This window comes from Rhamphochromis sp. 'chilingali' (assembly GCF_963969265.1).
Source record: "Rhamphochromis sp. 'chilingali' genome assembly, chromosome: 9".
NCBI classification, from domain to species: domain Eukaryota; kingdom Metazoa; phylum Chordata; class Actinopteri; order Cichliformes; family Cichlidae; genus Rhamphochromis; species Rhamphochromis sp. 'chilingali'.
In genome coordinates, this window is record NC_137936.1 from 33,707,585 (window position 1) to 33,733,042 (window position 25,458).

The 25,458-nt window shown below is 38.5% G+C and overlaps 1 protein-coding gene across 1 annotated transcript; it reads right to left on the bottom strand.

The window, feature by feature from the left end:
• Window positions 1-2,425: 2,425 nt before the first annotated feature.
• Window positions 2,426-25,167, bottom strand: vapb (VAMP (vesicle-associated membrane protein)-associated protein B and C). Its single transcript, XM_080890423.1, has 6 exons — window positions 24,925-25,167; window positions 16,619-16,771; window positions 10,525-10,628; window positions 7,806-7,886; window positions 6,603-6,779; window positions 2,426-5,054 (listed from the first exon to the last, which is right to left on the bottom strand). The coding sequence occupies exons 1-6, from the start codon at window positions 24,980-24,982 to the stop codon at window positions 4,899-4,901; spliced, it is 729 nt and encodes a 242-aa protein (XP_080746549.1). The 5' UTR covers window positions 24,983-25,167; the 3' UTR covers window positions 2,426-4,898.
• Between the last annotated feature and the right edge of the window lie 291 nt (window positions 25,168-25,458).

The following is a 25,458-nucleotide window of genomic DNA, read 5'->3' on the forward strand; positions in this document are numbered from 1 at the left end:
TCACAGGTTATTATGATGTGTGAAGTACAAAGAGAAAGTGATAGGTTTGTTGTCGCTGGCTGGCCGTATTGCACAAAGTGGACAGAGTAATGCCACTCAAATTGAAAATACTAAACGTGACCTTGACCTTGAGTAGAATGTTTGTGAAAACCCATTAGGTGATCACTGTATGCATGTTTCATTAAATTCTGACCATTACTCATTATTATCATGACCACTGGACGAGGATCAGTTGTGAATGTGAACAGACAGAATAACAGATGCCTCACCATGAGTATGAGCTCCTGCTGGATGTTCATGGGTTTAAAACATCATGTTCAGATGAAAAGCTGTGGTTCTGAAAGTGTTACACATTCCATTTCTTGGCCAAATGAATTACTTGAATATTTTAACTGGTATCTTACAGTTGTTGCCTCAGACCTTTTCTTCAGGTAAGTAGCAGACCTTGTAATTTTAATCCTTTCAGCATTTTTAAAACATCCCTACACGATTTACCTTGGGAATAGATTATTTCCCAACTTAAATGAAAAATTGTGAATTAATATTGGTTGGTTTCCACTATTGAGCCTGAAGCTGCGCATTGCTGTGGCCAAACCAAACAGCCCAGGAGCTACTGGGCTCAGGTGAACACATGGGGTTTCCTGACACAAACCCGGCTCCGCTGCATCCATCCACGACGTGCAGACAGAAAAACTGTCACGTTGTTACCGATACAATAACACGGGATGAATCACCCCGGATTTTATTTTACTCCACAACACAGCAGCAGCAACAGAAATCCGAGGGGTAATTAATTTCCCTGCAGCTATATATGTTAACACTCTTATCCCACTGCAAATTGTGGTGCTGCCAAATCAAGCAAAGCAGAAGCAACTAAAAAGCCAGCGGAGCCTCGGCTGCCAGTGGCAGCAGGTCTGGTTTTGTTGAGAGCAGCAGTCATACAGCACATGTACAGCCATCTTTTATTGATGAGCTGTCCTCACATCAGTCCAGTTATTACAACAAATGAATAAACTCTTCTGAATTTACTTTCATATACAATGCGACCCATTTAAGACAAGTGTCTAGCTATGAGTTAAAGCATTACTGAATATAAGCTATAAGTCCCTCTAATGCATCTGCATTAGTCCACTTAAGTCACAGTGATAAAGATCGGTTTCTCTGTAATATAAATATCCTGCAATGTTTGAAAAACCCAGGAAGCTAATGTTAAAAGTGTTTCCTGAATCCTCAAAGATTCTGGGTTAAAAACCTGCCTGCTGCACAGTGATCGATTTTCAGCCTGTTTTCCAATCCCAACAAAGATGCTATCGAAGTCTAGCTGGACAGGACAAGATCAGACTCTGGACATGCATACTGTGCAGCTAGTGTTGGGGAAAAAAGCCAGGCTCTTAACATTACTATAGTTCTATTATGTGCAGGTCTCTGGGGTTAAAGAAAGATCGGGACTCTGAGGATAAGAGAGTAAGTACCAAAACCTTTCTCAGTAAATCTCACTGGGAAGTGCTTGTCATAATTCTACCATTTAAAATCCTTTTTCATTCTTCATCACCTTGTTTTCCCCTCAAATAGTATTAATCGGTGCTGGTTAAGATAACATGGAATAACAGAGCCTTTTATAATCATATAAATGCTTTAATAATTAAGGGGAAATTAGATTACAAGACCTAGACAGGCTCATTCTTATCCTTCCCTAAGGCTACTTCAGCTTGTAAGTAATCTCTGCCTATAGTGCTGATGGATCCCCAGCTCCTCCAGTTTGCATGGCGAAGTGTCCTCGATACTAAACCTGATATTTTGCTCCCGATTCAAGGTGCTTAGTTATAGAACAGGGGTGAGCAATCAATTTTTCCAAGGGGCCACGAGAAACTGGGACTGTTATGGAGGGCTATAACAATAAGCTGACCTCAGTTCTGCTCAATATTAATTTTACCCCTTTATAAGCAGTTTTTCACATGGCCCTTTGGGGAAATTTATAGCCCACCGCTGGATTAAATTGCTGTCTGTGAGAGACCGGGTGAATCGGTCTTGTAGTAAAAAGTGCATTGAGTGCTTATTTAGAGCAAACTGCTCTACGACCATCAGTCTATTTACCATTTAAGTTGCACTGTGGGTAATGTTTAACAACCAGGTTGTGACGAGATTTGAGTGTCAGAGAATTACAAAAGAAGAAAAAAAAAAAGTCTCTATCAAAATGTTTTTTTAAGCATTGTCTGCTAGTAGTCGAGTCTTCCCAGTTTTGTAAGGAGCAGTAGATTAATTTGTCATCTCCAGACCAAATATCTTTATTTCGAACATATTTTCCCACCCTAAAATGTTACCACAATCCCATCCCTGATTTTAAAGACACTTTAAAAGAATAAATATTTTTAAAATGCCACATGTGTATAATGATGGTCACACTGTAGCCTTTCATACGTAACAGGAAATAACGCCACACAGTGATTTAGGGGCTTTATTCATTTAATTTATTAAGATGCTACATAGTCCAACCAGGTTGGGTTATTTTTATACACCAGAGAGACTACTTGACTAGGAATATCAATCTTTTTCTCAGATAGACTTATTTATTTATATACATACAAAACAGTTTCTTAACTGCTTACATTGATCACGGTGATGGTCAGGCTCCAGGACAGATCAGTGTCATGTGTTTTACGACCAGGCCTGGATTGATTAGTGTTCACACATAATCATTTTTGTTTGTATAATCCGCCTTGAAGTAGCAAATTGATGGAGTTTACTGCACCGGGGCAGTGGTAAAGTTACATTTTCAGTCACATAAATGGATTATTCTGATGTTTTAGGGTATTTTTCTTGTGTAAAAAGGTTCTGATACTCCAGTCAGGATTCACTAAACAAGAACAATTTTCTGCAAGCACTGTATGACCCAGGTCTGAGAACCCAAGTTGAGACTAGTTTTAGGTTCGCTTTGCCCTCCCTTTAAGCAGCAAGTCATCCTCAACCCACCGACTTCATAGAGATACAGTCGAAACATACACGTGTTTGTTTAAACGCTTACCCGCCAGCTAAATTAACCGTAGATATCTTTCAGCAAAGGGGAGTGGACTCCTGCGTCTGTTCAACAGTTTACTGAAAGTGGGATACAAATATGACCAGCTGTTTTTTTTTTTAATGCAGAGCAGAATAACAAACGCTCTCCCGTGTTATATGCAAATTTGGAGCTGAAACAATTTGAGAATGCTTTATGTTTCTTTTTTATTATTATTATTATTATTTCTGAAGGTTGTGGAAACAGTACATTGTCATCATGTGGTCCCCTCAAGGCTGTAGCTGACTGTATACTTTCCCACCTTTCACTTCATGGAAAAACAACAACCAAAGAAAGCATCATGTGAGGCAGGAAGTTCAAAGGAGAAACACTCGTAACCTTTAGTGCATTAAAATGAACACAACTTCAAATGCAGTGAGGATTTAACATTTTAAGTGACAGAAAAATGCTCAACAAACACCCCAAAAAAACTGAACAGAGACCTGCAGAGCGTGAGTAAGCAAAGAAACTCATCAACTGGGGAAGCAGGTTTAGGCAGCTTAAAACACTCGGCTGATCTCTGACATACATTTGCCCCAAATAAACAAATGTATGGTTAAAGGACAATATGAGAGAATGAAAAGAGCTGGAAAGGACAAAGCTTAATGTGTTTGGACATTGCAAGAGGACCTTAACGTGGTTTTCTGTTGTCAGTGACATAAAACCACTCCTCCTTCATGCACCGTCTTTTAGTTTTATGGTTTCTCATTATGTGCACGCATGCTTTGTGTATGTGCGTCTGTACATAATACACCTCCAACTTGGCCTGAGAATAACTTGCACCCCAACAGGTCACAAGGCAAGACTTTCATCTGGATTTACACAACTGATCTAATCCTCATTTCAGGTAGCTGCAATATTCTTAAATGCATCAAACCTAACGACAAAACAAAATTACTCAAAATAAAATCATAAAAATGCAACAAAACACAAAAGAAAAAAATCAGAAATGTAGTTGTGCAAACCTACAGCCAAATGACATTATATTATCACCATTATAAAAAGCAGCTAATTTAGATTCAAAAGTCCAGATGCAACACTCTGCGTGAACGCATGCAATCAAACACATCCCCCTCTGACAGTCGGAAGATGCAGTGAGCAGTGAGTGACAAGTGAGGGAAATACGGTAGAGTGAAAAGAAAAAAAGGTCATGAGGAAAGAAAACACCTACGGCATAGTGTTTCACACACTGCTCAAAGTTGTCATACAATCAAAGACGAGCTGATTTTACAAAGCCTCTGATTGGAGGAGATAGCCCTGTGTGTGTGTGTGTGTAAAACCCCCAACTGTGTGGATCATCTCTCTGGTAAATCCCTTCCTTAAAGGGGGTTTCGCTGGAAGGAACACCTGGATATACTGTACAGTGGGGTGATTTTGTATTCATATACATTGGCTCTGGCCTCCGTCGCTTAGAAAAAGAAACATCAATACACTAGAATGACATTTGCACGACTGCAAACTGACTCAATCGCACCAACACTACTTCGCCAGTGCTAGAAAATCCACTGGTCTGAATCACAAGTGTTAATTCATGTTTCCATCATTCTCCCACCCACAGAACCAGTCAACTCTATTATGTGAAACTTTGGGAAGAGAGCCAGAATGACAATGTGATGATTACGTAGAGGCAAGACCTGTAACAGTAGGTTTGTTCATAACATGACAAGTTGTTTTTTTCTTCATTTTTTTCCTCATACATTACCTTTTGAATTATTTTACATAAATGAGACTGAATCAAAACTAGTACCACCCCCTACCCAGCACATATGGCGTTTTATAATCCAAAATTCCAAATCCAGTGTTTGTTTTCATCCCCATGCTGCGGCCGACCGAACTGCACTGTGCTCTACAAGACCAACTTCCCCACAATGATGCCCATCACAAAGAAGAGCACAATGAGGGCCACCGTACGGGCGCTCATCCCTTCCTCTTTCTTCATCGCGACTGAGGGGTGCTGAGGTGACATGATGTTACTCTTCCTCATCCGCAGACCATCATCCTCCTGAATTGGGGACACGGGAAAGGGGAAAAAAGGGGAGTGAAAGGAATAAATATGAAATGATGAAAGGATGTGTGTGAGAAGGGAATGACAGGGAAGCAGTGATGAGTGAGTGAAATAAAGAAAAAGGAATGTGGAAACGAGAAATAAGAAAGGACAACAATGGGTTAAGAAATGGTCGGTTTGTCAATCAGTTAATAAGATAAGAGTATTTATTTATTAGCTCAGAGAAATCGGATCTGCTTAAATGCTCATCTGACCCAAACCCCCAAAGGAACGCACAAGGCGCCAGGGTTTAACACACTTCATTTCCCAGCAGCGGGTGGGGGGGGCTCTCTGTTAGTTTAATCTTAGCCGCAGGAGCAGCCAACAGTCGTTCTGCCTCTGGCAAGAACTTAAAGGGGAGGAGGCGGTGGTGTTTGAAGGGAGGACAACTCACTCTTGGACGTCTGTAGCGTAGGCGTGTGTGCGTGTGATTTTGAACCGAACTTTTACAAAAACTAATTTGAAACCAATGATGCTAGTGACTGATGGCATACTCATTGATTTGCAAAATTGCGAGCTTACAAGCTTTAAACCTTGAGGTCTGCTACCGATTAAAGATATCAGCAGCTGTACTCCATGCAAACCTTAATTGTGAGTTACTGGCCTGGGTGGAGGACACTGCTTTGTGTGACTAAACACTTCTACTTAATTAGCTTATCTTGATTGTAAACATCAATCAGCTATCAATCAGTAGAAAAAAATAATCAACACAGAGGTGATTCATGATGTTCAGTGATGTCATCTGCTAATTTTGATGACTGAGATGGTTTTCTTTGTTTAATCAGCAGAATATCACTTTCTGCTTTTGAGTCAAGCCTCAAAGCAAAATATTTTCATTGGCCCGATTAAGCTCTAATACCAAACCTACAAATAATTATAATCTGTAAGTTGACAATGCCCAAGAGTCTTTATGTGAAGCTGGACCTGTTTGTCCCTCTTTGTTTTACAAGACTAAAACTATTTGTAGTTACACGTTTACATATGTTAACTCTGTGGGAAATTATTCAGTCCATAAATCTAGGGGGCACGTGGCACATATGGAGCAGGGGGATTAAACCAACCCTGTGATTAGTGGATGTCCCACTTGAGCCACCGCTAAAATTATATTTTTGTGAGCCGTGCAAAAGTCTTGAGCCACTCTCCATTATTCACCAATCATATTTTGCTAGGAAAATTGGAAATACTGAAACTTGTGCAGTGTGATTAGGATCAAAATGGTGAGGTACAAGGACTGGAAAAGGCAGCCAATGTCCAAACAAAAACTTTGAAATACCAAAAAGCCTGGAGAACTCGCTCAAGACCACTATAATAAATATTGTTTGGCTCTTTGACAGCAAAATATAAAGACATGTAACATTTTGTACTGTAACACTAACACGCTGGAAAGTGTTGAGCTTGAAATGACAAACTGGAATTACTACCAACTGATTCCCTTCAGTAAAGCCTTTGCAGCCCGTAATATCTGTATAAAGACCTGTGTCTACAGTCTTGAGTCATTTTACTCACTTTGATCTGTTTGTTTTCTTCCCGTAGCCTCTGAGCCTCCATCTGCAGCCTCTTGCACTCCTCCATGATCTTCTTTACTTCCCCATCATCAAGGGTGGAGCTCATTGACTTCACAGGCAGCGAGGACTCTGACTTCAGCGAGCTGGACGACATCATCTTGTTGGACTCCATATCATGCTGTAAGTGGGTTACAGAGAGAAAAGTTGTAATGCAGTAAGTTGACTGTTGATGCTAAAATATCTCCATGGTGATTCTGTATGATGTCTTTGCTGGCACACAGGTACAACTTTGTGTTTACATTTTGGGACTTGCTCTATATACACACACACACACACGCACACACACACACGCATGCACACAAAACCTCCTCTCCAGTCTGAGAGTTCACACAGGGGTGCCTTTTGTAAATGGATCAAGCTGGTTTCTATCAGCATTATCTCTCCATAACGGACTCTGCGGTGTACAGAGCCAACTGGGAGACATGTGTATGTATTTCTCAGCTCATAATGAATTGAAAACAACTACCACAGGTCCCTTTTCTCTCAACTCATATTATGACGAAATAATGTCTCTGCAGCTGAGCGGAATATGAGGTCTGAGAGGAATCACAACAACAATAAACCACATGTGAGAGTCTCTGAAGGGCTGTTGATGGCTATGAGTGCAGCTGAGGCAGGAAGAGAGATGTAGAGGAAAGTGGGACAAGATGGAGAAGATGATGAGGAGGGAAATGCTACAAAAATGTTCAAACATAAGCGGCTCGATAAAAAGAACAAACCCGGGGTGGTAAAAGAGAGCAAAAAGAAGAAAAGAGATGAAGACTGATAGATACAGGATAAAGAAGGCAGATACAGCAGAGCAATAGCAAGATGGGGAACTGGAAAACAACAATAAACACCACCTAATATATAATGCCGCTTTCCATTGCGACACATTAACAAAAACCCCAAAACAAAAATAACAAAAAAAAAAAAAAAAAAAAAAAAGAGGCTGCACAGTAGGAAAAAAAAGCTGGCTAGTGACTTCAGATAGTGATTGACATACTCACAACTGAAATTAAACACTGGACTCTTTCTTGGGCTAATTACAGTCACTTAGAGAATAATAAAAAACATGATAAAAACATAACTGTTTCTGATATCACATCTGCAGGAGACAAACGCACATGCATGGTAAGAAAAAGGGATAGGTCTGTGTGCATACCGTTTTTTCGTTCTCCGTCGGCATCTCAAAAACACACCTCAGCTTGGAGTCCATCAGCTCCTCTGGTTTAGCCTCCTTCCACTAGAAAGGTAGAAAGAAAAAGATATGGACAACATGCATTGATGTCCCTCACTAATAAACAAGTATATATATTTTTTTTAAAATGGTGTGAATAAAAACAGAAAAAGAGCAACAGAGTAAAATAAAGTCAGCTAGCTGCTAGATGAAAAGAAAACAAGATGTATAGGCTTTGTGTGCGTGTGTGTTTTAATAGGTGAGATTGCATACAGTATTTCCACTCTTTTTGGAAAAAAATTTAATTAAATTCTGCATCTCCATAAAGACATTTTTATTGTAGCTAAACAGCCAAATAAATAATTCTTGATTCTTTATTAATAATTTGTTTAAATCTCTCTTTGGTTCAAGACAGAGTTGCAAAGAAGAAAGAAAGAAATACACAAATAAGTGGATATTAACACAAAATGTCCTTGTGAATTAATTTGGGTTTTCAAAGATAAGGGTCATAACCTGCATGTGTCCTTGGAATATAGCACTGTATTTATTAATTGGCTCTTCAATCTTTAAGAGCACTCAGATGAAGTCATTTCTCTTTAGTCATTTTATGTATTCTGTCGGCACAGCTTTCTTTCCATGTTTTATTAAAACCAGGAATTTAGCCTGAATAATTATGCAATTACTATTCAGAGTAAATTGAATAATAATTTAATTTAGACAGAAGAGAGTGCTGTCATGTGTGTTACAGTAACACACTTTGAGCTTTGCCAATGTGCCCTTGCTAAACTAGGTTTTGGTAGAATTTGAGAAACTTGATGGTCCATTTTAGGCAATAACCACATATGCATGTTTTGTTTTCCAAGTCTTTGCATTGTTTGAGTTATCTTTTAGAATATGTTAGTGCTTTAAAGATTCTCAGACTTCAAAATATTTCCAAGCAAGCATATAATCCCAGGTTCCCCACGTTTAAATATCATACCAAATGGAGTTACACTTCTCTTGGGATTAGATAAAGTGTGTGGAATTTCCAGGTATGGCAAAGCATCTCTGAGTACTGCTTTATCCAATACTGACTCAGCCTGGTTTTAAATATCAAGTATGCTTAGGGTCATCTTACATATTTTCACCAACAACTGGACCATTATGAGAGTAGTCTGTCCATTGTTCACTGACTCCACATATTGTTTCAAACAAACAACTGACAGAAGCATGTCACCAACAGGACTTGTGCTCTTCTTACAACCCCCACCTTAAAAATCTGCTTTCACATCTAACTTGTGTTACAGTCACAACCTTGCACAAAAACCCACAAAACCCCACCAGAATTCAAGCTCTGATTTAATACAGCATGTCTATTGTAACCGTCCCTCTTGTTGATTCTATGCATTTTCATGTGTGTCACTACATTAAAACAAATTCGCAAGATGCCTGTTGTCATATTAATGAGATAGCTACACAAGTATGTAGGTGTTTAAATGTGGGCCAGTCATCACAAAGATGTCTCTCAGACCACACATGATGTTATGACTAAACTGTGCTAAATGTGTTTTGTTGCTGCGTGCCAGCACTGCAGCACAGGCTTGCATTAAGTGTGGGAAGGGCGTAGATTAACAGCCTCTTCCTTCACAGTAAAATTTAATGTATGCACAGTTATGTGAAAAAAGTACACCTTCTAAGGTTTTAGGACATAATAAAAAACTAAAATGTTACTAGGTTTTAGAATTATTTGAATACAAACTCAACACAGGCACAAGCGTCACATTACACTGTGTCACTATTTAACACAAATCAAGCTAAAATGTAGAACCAGTGTGTCAAAAACTAATTACACCCCATGATGTTGATCCACATTTGGCAGCAATAACCTTCAGCATTCATTGACACCATCAGTCACTCAGATAGTTGTAGAGGAATGTTGGTCCATTTTTTATTCCAACATTGCTTCAGTTCATTGAGGTTTGCAGGCATTTAAGGTTCTGCCACAACATTTCACTCAGTCTGAGATCTGGACTTTGACTGAAAAAGAAAAGAATCAAGGTTTTGCAATGATCCAGCCATTATTTCATGGATTTACTGCTGTGCTTGGGATCATTGTCCAAGCTGTTGGATGCACATTTGACTCTGGAATACTTTGGTATACAGAGAGGTTCATAGTTAACTCAATGACTGCAAAGTACACAGGTCCTGTGGTTACAATACAAGTCCAAATTATAACCCTTGCCCCACTATGGCTGAAGGTTGATATGACGTGTTTGTGCTGATATGCTTTGGTTATCACCAAATGACGTTTTGTGCAGGTTGTTCCTCCCTAGCATTGTGCTGACCAGCAAACTGCCAAAACTCCTGCTTTTATAGATGTGGTCACACTCGATAACAGTCAGTTAATCAAGTGCATTTGACTAGCAAACAGCTGGCTGCTACTTACCCTCTAAATTCATATGAAAGTAGTAAGTGTGTACTTAGTTTTTCACACACTGCTTCTGCATGTTGGTTTAGTTTTAGTTAAATAATGATATGGTGTAATGTGTCATATGTTGAATTTAGGACTCATTTATTTTAACAGGTATATTTGGAAGAGGTTAATCCTATCACATGCCTATATATGCATAACTGTAATGCATCTATGTACAAAGTATTTCTGTTTTAAAGCATGCACGTAAAAATAAGCACATGCTAAAAGCTATGAACAATGAGACACACTCACCACTCCCTCCATGTCAGTCATGTCAGGAGGTGCTAGCATTGACTGAACCATGAACTTGTGTTTGCTCTTCTCATTGGGGTCATAGTCAAAAGGCTGCAGCATAACTGAAATACAAACAGAAAGTTAATGTCAGCACAGAAAGTAAAAACATTTAGTCTGCTTCCAAAAATTGTTTCTGAATATTTTCTTTAAATTGTACTGTCTTGTAATTATAAGACTCTCTAGTATCAATAAACTAAATAAATAAAAAGGAAAAAGAAGAAAATGCTGTTTGAAAAGGTGCTTGCAATTAACACGCATGTGAAAGCAAAGAAAGGAAAAATTTTACAACAGTAAAGAAAGAATTATTATTTATAGAAGGAAAAATTTGGATAAGTTACCAAAGCTCCAGCCCAGACCCCAGGAAATCCCCAAAAAGAATACTATCGTTTCATTTTGTCGCGAAGACCTCAGTTTTATTTCCCCATTTTTCAAACCTCACTGCCACTTCCCATCCCCAAGGGAGCTGGGAAAACACATCTCTTGTTTGAATCACGTGCAGGAACTTCCGCAGACAGGTAGGAAGAGATTATGATTTGTGAGTGAAACATGGCAATAAAATAAATAAATAAAATTTTGGTTCCCAACTTTGTTACTTTTTCTGTCTAAACTAATGTTCAGTCCCCAGCTTAGAGAGAAAACGTTGAGTTTTTATGTACTTGTGCATCTCGTGTATTTGTCAGGCTGAGCAAAGGGTGTCTGAGTTTGCCCATGATGAAGAAAAAAAAAAAAAGGGGGGGGGGGCTAAAGAGGATTTCTTCATGTTACCATGACGGCGAAACACTGACAGATCTACAAAAATCCTCAGGGGTAATTTTTCTAACAGCATCCAACTCTGTCTTTTTCTTCTTTAACATTACATATCAGTCTAACAGAAAGCAGGTGTGGAGCTGGAATACTCCTTTAGCCCATCACCACATCAGTCCTCACAGCCACTCGTGGCTCATTTGACGTTATTCCAGTCACTGAGAGGAGCTGTAACAATGATATACAGCAATCCCTTTCTTATGTTAGTATAGGGGACTGAATTGCAGAGAGGATGAAGATGGCTATTGATGGAAAATGTTTTACTCCTTTGACTACAGGTTTTAAATCACAATATAATTGAAAGATGTTTTTAAATCAGTACAATGCCAGCATGATTCTTTGGTTTTTCCTAGGAACAAACAGCCTAGCTATCAGGGCAGTGTTCAGATGTGGCACATCCCCAGTCTCCCTAGAGTGAAAAACCTCAGTGATGTAGTGCACCATTACAGCAATCAGTGTAGCTCAATATTGCAAATCAGAAACAGACGGCATGAACAGATTGAGAACGTCCTGTTTCAGTCAGACTCAATTTGCACAGCCATCTACCTTGGGTCCAAGGGGACAATACAAGAAAATAGAGTCAGGAAAGCTTGCAAGTTCTTTAAGCAACGCTGAATAACATTAAATGATCCTGAGTCAAAGCTTGAGATGGAAAAAAGCACAGCCTCAGTAGGAGAAAAAGTGATTTAAATCATCTTTGATCTACCCCCTTTGAATACACCTTTACACCAAGAGCTACTTCTGCTAATGGCATGATTTAGTATTCTTCACACTGGGCAATAATTTATAAAACTCAAAGAGGCTAATTGTAATCAACACGGTCAAACAGAAGGGTAACTGCCAGCCTGTTTGTTGATGATGAATGTAACCATTAGAGAGGTGAAAGTTAAAAGAGGTGGTTAAAAGAAATTTCTCCTGTCACTAATTAATTGTGTCCTCTGAGAAAACCAGCTCACACCAGAGTTACAAGCAACTACTGGCTCCTGTAAAGCAGGCCCTGGAGATCAACTATAGTGGGATTTACTCATTCATCTGCTGTAAAATGTATTTGTTGGTCTTAGTCTACAAATATGCTATTCAAAAAAAAAAAAAGCAGAAAAGCCAGTAAGTTTCGGTAAGTGTGTAATATACTAGACTTCTCTGGCCCCTTAAAAAGTGGATTATCTACAGCATACAACAGTTTAAAAAAAGAAAGCAGAAACAAAAAGAGCTGTCTGGCAATAAAACAAAGATTAAGTAACAGAAGGTGGGCCAGAAAAATAGAGGATTATATCCAAGTTTAAGCACAGCAATGATCAAAAAATTATGACGATAAATGAGGTGAATCCAACAACATTATTAAAACAATATGATATGAAACAAGATATATGATCATAAAAGCTCATTACTACGCCCTCTACCTATAACAGCAACCTTTTACAATCTCATTAAGAGAAGCCTGACACGTCACAGGGCACTCCCTGGCCACTTTGTTCAGTATTAGTCAACACAAAGACCTTGTCAAAGATCACCAAACCTAGTGAGACAATATGGTGTGGGAGCGTGGGAGTGAGGAAGAGAACTAAGTTGGGGGAGTTGTGAAGAAAGAAGCCAAGAGGGAAAATTTACCAGCATATAAGATGAAACTCACATAAAATATAAATAAATATGTATATTTATTCAGACTTCTCAGGTTAGCAGGCTCTTACTCCTGATTGTGCTCTCTTGGGTCTGTCTTATTTAATATATTTCAAAAGGAAAAAGTAACCGACTACACCACCATGTGTATATCACAGTGAGAAATATCCCAACATTAGCAGCACTTCAATCCACCACATATTTCATGGAATCAGCTTCTATTTAGAGTCCAACTTCAATTACAAGACTCTTGGTAGGTAACAAGCTAATGTGAATATTAGAAAAGATCACAGCCATAAACACTCAAATCCATGTGTCACTACTGAATGAATGAGAACTTGACTGGAGACTCAGTTTCATGTCCTGTCATAACACAGGCATGGAGGAAACGAGAACAAGACAATCTAATGAAACCAATTCGGACAGCAGCGACAACAAAACTGTTATTTGTTTTACTGTGGGAAGGTATTTTGCTTTTCTGTCCCCAGTATGTCAGGAGAACTTCTGACATATTCCCACAACAAGCTCAATATTTGTGGACTCGAGGATTTTTTAAACATTTATGCCAGATATTTTTCCACTGGATACTGCTACATAACACCAATCAAGACCAGAAACATTCCTGTGGTTGTAGCTACATTCAACATATACAGTTACAGCAAAGCTGAGCTTCAAAAAGCACTGCGAGTCCACTGCTAAGCCAACAAATGGCAAATCATGGGTTTGTAGGTATGCAGTGGTACACAAGGATGTCTGTGCAACTATTGTGCACATCCTGGAAATACGAGACAAACTGGACTGAAACAAGTTACAGATGACTTGCAATCCTCTTAAACAGAGGCTATAGGAGTGTGACACGAACGAAATGTTTGAGTTCGTCCCTCAGTGCAGATTAGGGCTGTTCGATATAACGATATATATCGGATGACGATATAAAAAACATCTATAGTTTCATTTTACGCTATCGTTTGTTTCGTGGTGTCGCAAAATAAACTCTTTACGGCAATATTTTTTCATCGTTTTGATGGACACTGTAGTGGCTATATTAATTTCTTAAAGTTCTCTCTTTCTCTTATATAACCACACTACGGACGGACAAGCGTCTGTTTTTATGCGTTGTGGTTACCAACAACGACGGTAACAGCATCGCGTGTCCGCTTGTTTATGTTCCACATAAACCTTTCACAATAAAGCTCAAGATCCTGTTGAGACTTTTCAAAAATAAACTGAATCACGTGAAAGAGCAGATCATTTACGGATGAGAAGTAAAAAAGAGCCGCCAGGTGCTAAAAAATAAACCTTAGACTCAAACGTTAGAACAGGCTTTTCCCCGCAGCACGCCGTGTAATAAATACTCACAAAGAAAACGGCGGCCTTTACTACTTATGTCTAAAAATGTATCGTTTCATACATCGGTTAAAACACTCTACTCCAGCTACATGACGTGTAGCTGGAAACACTTCCTGCAAGTCGAGCTGCCCGAGATTCACAGAATTTACAGAAAATGATACATTTGTGTGATTTATATCGTTATCGGACGATAGAATTCTTATATCGGGATATGAGATTTTGGTCATATCGCCAGTGCAGATACTGGCAAGTTATTTTGGGAGAGACCTTTCATGCATTCAGTATACAGAAAAGTTTATTCTTATTAGTAATGTTGGTATAGCAACTTGCAGTGTTTATTTTGACTTCTTAAACAGTCCAGTGTTTCAGAGAGCTTTTAAGACCAGGAATGAAACACACTGACATGAAGCTTTCTTTAAAATAAACAAAACTCTTCTTTATATTTTTTTATTACACAAAACTCGACGGTTCTAATCTCGAGGTTTACAAAGCATAAAATCTGAAAGTTGAGGTTTAATTGTTTTTCATTTTTTGAATTTCTTGAGTTCAACAGCCATATTGCTCATTGGTGCCTGTGCTGGTGCATGGCTGTAATACCACCACCTCAGAATTACTGAAAACTGAACTGTGGCTTATGCTTATTCATACCCCTTTGAAAATGTCAACATTCAGCTAACAACTGCTCGCAAAACTCCAGAAGTTATATTTCAAACTATTCTGTAATATTACGGCTGTCTCAGTCAATGCTGAGTTTCATTTAAAGAAATGAAATCAGTGTTTTAGGGTGAACCAACACTACTAACGTATACTTAAATTCACAGTAATGTGTAAAAAAAAAAAATCAGTTAAAACGAAAGTCTTAGAAAATAAATCAGGAGGTTAAAAAGTTAAAAAAATAGTCTCTTCTTTCAAATAGATAAATCAAACTACTAACCTTGTAAATAGCATATATGGAAATGTTAAAATTTGCAGGATGTTTGTGTTCTTATTTTCAGAAAGGAAATGCTTCTAAATGTACTGTAGATGGATTGTACATTGGATTAAGCACCTATGACATCTGTTGATAGTAGTTCATTTTTTGCCTTTAGTATTAAGTCACAACAAGGCATGTAAATTAGTCTTAATTAGCATGCATTGTTTACTGAGCAATATTTAGTTAAGTCTTTTTTTTTTTAAACTATAAATAAAGAACATATGTATTAAGTGGTGTTCTGTGTGCCAAAATGAAATGGAGATTAAAGTGCACTGGCCAAAACCAGCACTGTGCTAATGGGCACTTGCAGTGATAAAAGATGTCAAACCAACAGGAGAGCCACAGAGCTATCATTTAGTACTCTACACAACCACATACTAATGAAAAAAAGAAAAAAATTAATCCAAAATGTAAAGTGATGAAAAAAATTTTCATCACTTTACAATATGTATGTAAGATCTTAAATAATCCTCCACTTTTCATTGAAATAACGCATGTGTTCAACTTTTCTTTTTCTTTTTTTAAAGCCACATGTCCTGCAATACAGCCCAGGCCTCAGTTCTATCCTGTTAAACACCCTGCTTCAATACAGCCTGAGTACTCCCTAAAGACATAGGACTTAAAGTAACCACAGACTATGCCTATACAGCTGCCACTGTGAGTACGTTCTCAGAGAAGCAAACTCATTTTCAGGCTCTAACCTGTGACCCTTCTCAGTCTAACAAGGCTGGAAAATGAAGGAAACAGACAGAGCGGACTCAGTTGGTTTGTCACTGCTGACTGCAGGCACCACTGACACAGTCTGCAGTTGTTGACACCAGATAGGGTGCACTGTAAAATGAGTCTGGGACTGTAAATGACAGACGGTGAACACATGGAAACATTAGCCAGTACCTGCTTTCTTCAAAATGGAAGGAGGAGGGAGGAATACCACGCAGTTGCAGTTTTAAGTTCATGTAACAAGAACAAATCTCTTTATATATTATATGGATAACACTGTCTTCATACTGACTTGACAACCAATGAGTTCTGTAAGTTACCGTGTATAAAGTCTATCCTTCTTAAGAAGTATAAGAATCATCCATCCCAACTTACTAGGTGCTCTGTTGAAAGAATAATGATCCCAATTATTCCCAGATGTATACAGACCAGCAGTATAGTTCACACATAAGCAGCAATGATTGTTCAATCCATTAAAAGACTTGAGACAGATGATCTAACATGTCATTTTATCACAGGCTAACCCTAACCCCATTTTAAGCAGCGAGTGAATAAACTTGACTCAGTCCTACTTCCCTGAATCCTTACCTGAGACATTGATTGAGGTGCCTGCATCGATGATTCCGCTGTTTGGCCGCACACAGTACCGACGCGGCGCTGTCGTCTTCACCTTAAAGCACACATTCCTGTCTGTAGGGTTGGAGAGCTTGAGATTTGTGGTGACCACGTCTGAGAATGGACCTGTGCGGAAAGTAAACACAGTGGACACTTAAAAACTGGTGTTGACAAGACTGACAAGTCTGTCTTTGGCTAAATAAGGACAATGAGAAAGCAACTTGTTAATGAAATCAAATGAGCCAAGTAATAAAGATACATCAACTGCACAGAAGAAGCAACAGTGTGAGGAAAAAACATGATAACAGACACTATAATGTGACTGTTTCTGAGAAACAATCATTTAAATGTAATTTTCTTAAACTGGCACATCGACGCAGAAGCAAGTGTGGGAGTTTCACTTGACTGAGAAGTTGCACTACCTTGTACTATGAATTTACAAACCAATTTATTCTTTGATAAATATTTACCAAAGATTTTGCCAAGAAGCACATTTACACTGTACATACAAACAAGAACAAGCTGACTGCACCCTTTTCAAACAAAGTAAATGATAGAGGAAAAGGGCTGTGAGTATGTGTGAGACATTCGAATGTGGTCTATCAAAGTCTAATGTGATGTAACAAATCGGCTGCATGAAATGTAAAGGCTTTTTCATTTGACCTGACATAATCGGAATAAAAATAGTTTTCATGCCAATTAAACTAATGGAGCTTATCTACACTGCCCTCATGGTTAAGAAAAACAATTATTCAATTAATAGAAAACTGAAAGGTACGCTGTACATACAAAATAAATCATACATAAATATAAATCTTCTACTACTGCATTATCTAAAACAGAGCAGCTAATGCAGTTTGGATTTAACTAATTACAGCCAGCATTGGAGATGCAGGCCACATCTCTGTGGCTGCATTAAGCTCTGCACATTTATCAATAATGGAGAAACCTCCATTGATCGACACTGCACAATATTTGCCTTGTTGGCTGCCATCAACCTATTAGAAAATAATGCTGCTTTTCCTCATGGACTGTAGCTCTGAAGTTTCCAGGCATCACCAACAGAGGTATGCACAGGGAGAGATCGGATCGTTAGCCTAACAAAGCTATACAAAATCTGTGTGACATTAGATTGCACAGATGTGTAAATAACTGCCCATTCAATTCATCAGGCTAAACTAAAGTGACTACACAGAGTGTGAACAAGTCTGAAATGGGCTACTCTATAACCGTTATAATAGAAGCATGGAAGAAGTTTTTAAAATATTCCCTTGGATTGCAGAGCTACACACTTTCCCTTTTCTGCTTAACAACATTAAATTCAAGGCTATTCAAGTAAAATGAAGTCATTATTAATTTCTTTTCTTTTCTTCCTTGCACATGTATTTCCAAAACTCCAGAGATGTTTTTCTGTTACAGTTTCTCCCCCATCTTCAAATCAAATCAAATCAAATCACTTTTATTGTCACATCACATGTGCAGGCACACTGGCACAGCACATGCGAGTGAAATTCTTGTGTGCGAGCCCCACAAGCAACAGAGATGTGCAAATACAACAACACAAACGAGCAAAATACAAGAATGGCCAACCTGAAACTAATAAATATATGTACAATATATAATAGTGTATGCATTTCTGGATGTGTATACTAAATATTTTCCTACGTGTGTGTGTATACACATTTTTACAAATTAAATAGTAAAAATAAAATAAAATAAAAAAAATAAATAAAAATAATAATAATAATAATAATAATAATAAAATATATAAAATATACAGAGTTGAATATGTGCAAAACAAGTGGCATTTATATACAGTGTGGAGTGCATAATGTTGAAGTTCCAGTAGTGAAGCTGAGGTGTCTATGACGCGTTCAGCAGTCTGATGGCCTGATGGAAAAAGCTGTCTCTCAGTCTGCTGGTACGGGACCGGATGCTGCAGAACCTCCTTCCTGATGGAAGCAGTCTGAACAGTTTATGGCTGGGGTGACTGGAGTCCTTGATGATCCTCCAGGATCATCTTAACTGCTTTGTAAAGCTTCCAGCATTTTTTTTAAATGAAATTACACAAGTGAAGGTAATTCTGGACAATAAATGATGTCCAAAATTGACAGAGTAATATGAAATGAAGGGGTGGAAAAGCAGGGGAATAACAAGCAAGTTTATATAGCTGTAAGCAATCAATCAATTAGCCCCAGTAATGTATTTACATGGTGCAAGAAAACTGAAATTAGACAAGTGAAAGTGGAAATGCATAATATACAATTTAAAAAAAGAGCTCAGTAATTTGACTTCCGTACAAGTTAAATGCCCCAAATCTCATTTATGACTCAACGAGGGGATCCCCCCCAAGGAAATCCCTAAAATACTTTAAGAGGGTTTTGAGAACCTAACAGACTTTTATGTGAATTTTCTGAAGACTGTTGCTCCTAAACAAGTACATGCTAAATAGGTTAGATAACTACGGAAGCGTAGAGCTGCCACCCAGGCAAAAGAAAAATACAAGTGTATCACGTTATAACGTGAAAAGTTTATTGTTCTAACAAGATACTTTTCCTGTTTGTACAATATACTTTCCTGTTTGAACAACATAATATCACGTTATTACAATATACGTAATTATCACGTTCGTACAATATAAATATTATATTGTACGAACGTGATAATTACGTATATCACAAGTATCTTGTTAGAACAATAAACTTTTCACGTTATAACGTGATACACTTGTATTTTTCTTTTGCCTGGGTGGCAGCTCTACGCTTCCGTAGATAACAGCTACCTAAGAACAGTCTGTAAGACAACTTTGTGCACCCTTCCCCAGCTTATCGAATATTGCTGTTATTGTTTTCTTCTGCTAAAACAGTGAAATAGTGAGTTTGTTAAGTCAGGCAATATTTCTTTTTTATTCAGGGGTGTGGGGGGTGTTATGTTGTTAACGTGCAGAGCTTGAACAATATCTCAAAGCATATTCTCAGTCCAGTAAGCTGTATGAATTTAAAGTAACATAGTTATTGTAGATTTGTGTCACAGCATGTTCAGAGCAGATGTGTACCAGTGATCAGTTACTAGAGAAAATTGTTCCAACACACAAAACATTTAAGAACAAATTATCCTCGGACTAATTATTCAGTTTAAATACTACTCAGTCCTGTTAGATATGATGCGTTTTTAAAAAAAAAAGAAGCTAAATATTGGATTGAACACTACACTATATTTTATTCTAACCAATCAGCAGTGATTTAGTGTTTGCAAGGATTATTGTAATAATTATTTTTCAAACATACACACATTTAAACATCAAGTTCATTTATGCATATTGTCATTTAGTGAGAAATTTCCAATCCGCTGTCCTGGTTTAAGCAAAGAATGTCTCGAGTGACTCAGTTATTGCCTTGAAACAATAATCAATGTTTGCTGAAACAGAATTATTTGAATCACTGTATAAAATATACCATGCGTGCACTGATTTAGGAGTCCAGGAGCAGGAAATATAAGTAGTTATTGCCTTCTCATTTTATAGTCACCACGAGAGTAAGCAGCATCTAAAACTGTAATTCATCCCAACGTGAAGAGTAAATCAAGATCTACTTCAGTGTTAAGGTTTTCTTTTGACTTTGATGTTGGTGACAGAAATATGGGTGGATCCCAGAGCTCTAGCACATGACTACAGTGAGTCTTGAAATGAATAAATGTAACATGATTTATTCAGTGAGGCTGAAGAAAGCCTTACTGTTTAATCACTAGTCTCTTTGATATAACAAGAATATTCATTGCAGATATTGCAGGTTGTGAGCCCTTTCTGATGTTGCCGACTGACCAAATATCATTTCTTGTATAGCTTGAGAGTCACAGGTTTATATGCAATTAATTATTCCCGGTTTTTTTATTGATGGGACAAAAACCTAACTGGAAGCATTACTAATGCCTGTATTTTCCCTAGTAGCTTGAGTAAGAGCTGTGCTAATTCATGGTCAGGCGAGGGGCAATGATGAATGGCTGCATGACTTCCCAAACTTAGCAAATATGCTGCCAATACCACACACTTTACAGTCAGCCTTATGGAAAGCAAGATTAATGGAATGGAATGTTACAGTATCATGGAAAACCATATTAGCAAAGAATGTCCATAAATGACCATGTCTATCCACATTTATTTGCAGACAATGCTTCCTCTCACTTTGCTGTCATAGATATAGTTACTATTATACATATCATGGTTAGAGGGATGAAAATATATCAATAAACGATCTGAAAGTGCAGACTTTTAAACCAGCATTTACTGACCAGCTAATTTCCAAGTTCCAAAACAGTCTTCCATCTTGTGATTTTGATCAACAACTACGAACCACATTGACCAATCGTGAAAGCCTTTTTATCAAGTAAAGCTTTCTGATGAAACTACAAATTAGTCCCCTACAGTAGCCATTATGGTAATGGTAAAGTTTGCAGTTGAGAGAAGCACACTAACTCCCTGTATGAAAGCACGGAGCTATTTCAGAATTAGCACATACACCAGATTCAAGGTAAAGTTTCAGCTCAGCAAACATTGAGAGCAACTGACACTTCCACTCCCTGTTGAGCAAAAACAGAGAGGAAATTCAGAGCTTCACAAGCTTGGCTCAAGATCTAAAGGCTTTTAATGAAAGGGACTCACGCCACTGACTACTGTACACCTGATCTACTACTTCCTGAAGGTTTCTCAGGACAGTGTCCAACTCACAGAGGCCACAAATGGTCGTTAAAAAAAAAAAACTATTATGAGAAGCTGATATCTGAAGCTGTCATCATGCGATGTTGGATTTTATAAGTAGGAGATAAAAACCAAGGGGTGGTTTGCTACCCTTACCCCTGACAAAAAATTCAAATGGGTAGAAATGAAAAAGTCCAGTGCCTAGAATTTAAGAGCATTTACTCTAGAGATTGTAAAAACCAGAGACAAATTGCTACTAACAAACCCACTCTGTATTTCCTGAGCTTTCACACTGCATGCCTACATCTAGGCATGTGATTTGTGGTATTTTCATTTACAATAAGACACAGTTTCTTCTGTCTGGTTAAGATCAACAGTTATTAGACACTTTTATACAGTAATGTGGGATTCTTTCAGGCTTCAGGTTCAGATTCTTATCAATCATCACAAAAAGCCATGAAGATATATCATCTGAGGAGTCCGGCAACAGATGGCTTGGCCTCCAAAGAGAACTGATCTCTAAGGTTAAGTGAAGACTGATGAAAGACAGAGTTGAATTAAAGATGACGGAACCCCTCAACCAAATACTGGAAAAACTGATTGCACCGGGATACAAACTGCCGACCTACTGATTTTCCCTGCAATTGATTTAGCTACATACAGTTTGAATGAAGGAAATATTTTTGATACATATAAATGGTTCATGGTCTAATTTTGCACTAATCTTCAGTTTACTTTTACATTTATGTAAAAAACTAGTTTACACATGGACCTACACCACTTACTGAATAGGTACTGGAACAATTTCTCTAGGAAATCTTGGCACAATACCTGTATTTATTTTTATACCTATTATGACTCTTATTTTACTTCATTCTACTAGATTTCTATTTACTGAGATTCTTTATTTGTTCAGTTTTACTTAGATTTTATTTTTCTTATATTTTTTCTTACATTTCCTTACAGGTTGTGTTTTCTAGCTAAGGAATTTACCAAAAGCGATGTGTGTCCACTAAAGTCATGTAACAAACAAACACCCCAAACATCCACCCAATGCTTCAACTATAGGTAACCATAGCAACAGTCTTTCCAATTGATAGTGAGTTTCTAGTTTAATCTGTTAATAAGACACATTGTTACACTGGGTGACATAATGCTTTACTTTGATGCACATAGTCTATTTTGGGTCACTTATATAGACACAGAATCACAGTTGTGTAAATAGTCACAAGTAAACCAAACGAACCTGTAGCTGAAACATGGAGGTTATATAAGGATGAGACATAGAACTCAAAAAAATCCTCAAAGGAAATCTATGAGAGAATTTTCTTACAGCAAATATGACCCACATCTTCCCCCCAAAAGGCAATCAACAGCTGAAATGGGAAACATTAGGAGTAGAGGTTCAGAAGAGCTTCAGCTGTGTGGTGCTAGGCATATCTTGCCACTATGTGAACTATCATGGTATTAGTTCAGTACTCCCATGGGATGAGCAAAGACAATGATCTGGATTTAGCCATTAATGAAGCTGCAATTAGGAGTCACCGTGCTACAGATCACTGAACTGTACTGCACGACAACCATATGAATGGTTAAAGCAGGATAATGATGGTGTTTTTCACTTTTTGTTCATGTTCCAATCACAACCAGGTGATACGCTCTATGGTAAAAATATGTTTCTCTATTCTTTATTATTCATCTCCAATAAAGCAGAACCGAGGTATGGATCTGACTGAGGTTTTAAAGAATAGCCAAACCTCTTGGTACGATGTTTTAAAACTATGAACTTGTAGTTAAATATTACCCTAAATCACTACAAAGAAGCTTTCCAACCTTGTTGAGTCAAAAATCTAAATACTTCTGAATCAGTTTTTCTTACTTACGCTATGAATTTGTGTACCCTTTTTAAAAATATTTTTTGAATCACGTCGTCATTAAGATGAAATGGAGCTGAAGCTAGGAACTGGAGAGCCAAATAGCAGGCCGGGGAATTTAAAGACCTAATGAGAGGTGGACTAACACATTCTTAATTTTGGGTCTTTCCATAAAATTTCTTGAGCAGATTGGACTAAAGTGGTAAAAGTGACAACAAATCAATATTTAAATACAATTTCTCTATTTGGCTCTTGTTATGTGGCTGTGATGGAAGCATGATAATAAACTGAAGAAGAGGAAGACGAAAAAGCAACATTCGGCTGCTCTCTTACTCACAAAGGGTCGTTACAGAGAGTAGCTCTGCGTATTTGATTTGGAAGTTTTTACACCAAATGCCCTTGCTGACTCAACCCCCAGGGATCTTTCACTTATTGGGCGAACATGTAAACAACTAATGCACTTTGGTGTCTATTTTTTCACCCTACATTCTAAACAGTTTATCTGATTAGGATTGTGGGAAGGTTGGAGCTTATCATAGCTAACACAGTGAAAAGTGTGGCATCTTATGAGAGACGTAAGAACAAAACAGTATTGGGACATATTCTGGTTATGCTCTACTCATCATTTTCAGTGTATATTAATGCTTAAGCAATTAACAAGTGTGCAGTGGAGGCATTACTATCTTCAACAAATTGCTGGCTCAAGCACTGATAGTTTTGAGTGGATTTAAACAGTGGCTACAGTGTAAATTGCTGAGGGCTGCAGGTCATTTAACTACACTGAAGCTCAGTGATAAATATTATAAAGGTTGGCATTTAATTTATTTTTTGGTTTTGCTAAGACAACTAAGTGTAATTTGTTGTTCTTTAAGCCTCATAAACGAAATAACACTGACCATTCAGGCATTTGGGAGACCAGGGTATCATTAAAACAAGTATAAATATTACATTTATCAGCGTCTTAGTTTTAAGTAAAACGTTTAATGTTTCAAACTATGGCAGGAACTCCAGAATCTGTTCCAAAGCAGGTACAAATGTACCATATGTGTTTATGTAACATTATCTGGGCCTAAATGTGACATTTTGCAGCCAAATGCCGAGTCTCACCAAGACATCTATTATTGATTCAAAAGTCCAAACGATAAGGACAGGAAATTTTAACGACCCACAGTTGAAATCATATTAAGTTGCACAGGTTGCCCAGTTTTTCCGTCCTGTGAGCTGTCAAGTTATTAAATGACAGCTGGCTGGCCAGCAGAGCGAGACAGCCAATCAGAGGAGGAGCTAATGTTAGCCAGCCAGACATGCTAAGGATGTTGCAGCTTATGGACAATGAAAGGTGGCGAACTAAAAGAGCAGTTATGCTTGTGTCATCTTTTTATAGTTGCTATTTTTAAATGGGTGAACATTTCGTGTCTAGTAGCTGTAACCCGCTTTAGAGGAACTTGGTGCTGGTCAAATGTGTGACAGGGCCTGGCTAACCTAGCCGCTGAGAGCTAATCCAGCTAGCTTTGCAGCTAGCTGTCAGCTGACCTGCCGTCCTTTCAGGGCAGCCTTCGCTTTTTCATATGAAGGCTATATTGTGAAAATGTGCACTGCAGCCCCGCTCGGTATGGGTTCCCTAATAGTGCCCCCCTCTCCTTCCAAACAGCGCTGACAGAGGCAGGTCCCCCACTCCTCCTCCCTGCCACAACCGGGCCCTCCCCTCTTACCTCGGAATTTCAGTTCGTGCTGAGGCTCCAAGAGCAGAACCTGTTCCGGCCTGGCCATGTCCCAACAGCTGGAGCGGGATTATCGCACTGCAACCAGTTCCCGTGTTAGGATGTTGTCGAGTGTTGCAGCGTCAATAGAGTTTATTTATCAATGAATCAGCGGTGGATATCCCGTCCCCCCGGTCAACTACTGCTACTCGAGCTACTAACGCCTGTTGTGATGCAGCAGGAAGGGAGTGAGAGACAGCCTGCTGACGTCACTGCCTCTGCATAGCCGCCCGGCGGTGAAGAGGGAGGAGGTGGCGGGTGGGTGATGCCGGGGTGCACCCAGGGCTGGTGGGGACACCACCTGCGTTTTTCACGAAACCTGAATCCAGCGAAAGGACGTGGCTTAAGCATGCAGGTTTTTAATTTCAGCCTAAAGAGTTACGCTTCTAAGTTTACCTGCTGTCACCCGCTGTGGTGGAGTGAGTGCTAACATCTAGAACGAGTAGGGGAGACCGGGGATAGTTGTAACATTTTTGACATTTCTGT

Bases quoted from the DNA above. Each gene is read 5' to 3' on its own strand.
- vapb (XM_080890423.1), bottom strand. From the start codon at position 24,982: ATGGCCAGGCCGGAACAGGTTCTGCTCTTGGAGCCTCAGCACGAACTG. The intron at 7,887-10,524 runs GTGAGTGTGTCT...CTACCTTTCTAG, and splicing joins TGACTGACATGGAGGGAGTG to TGGAAGGAGGCTAAACCAGA. The intron at 5,055-6,602 runs GTGAGTAAAATG...TCCCCAATTCAG, and splicing joins AAGAAAACAAACAGATCAAA to GAGGATGATGGTCTGCGGAT.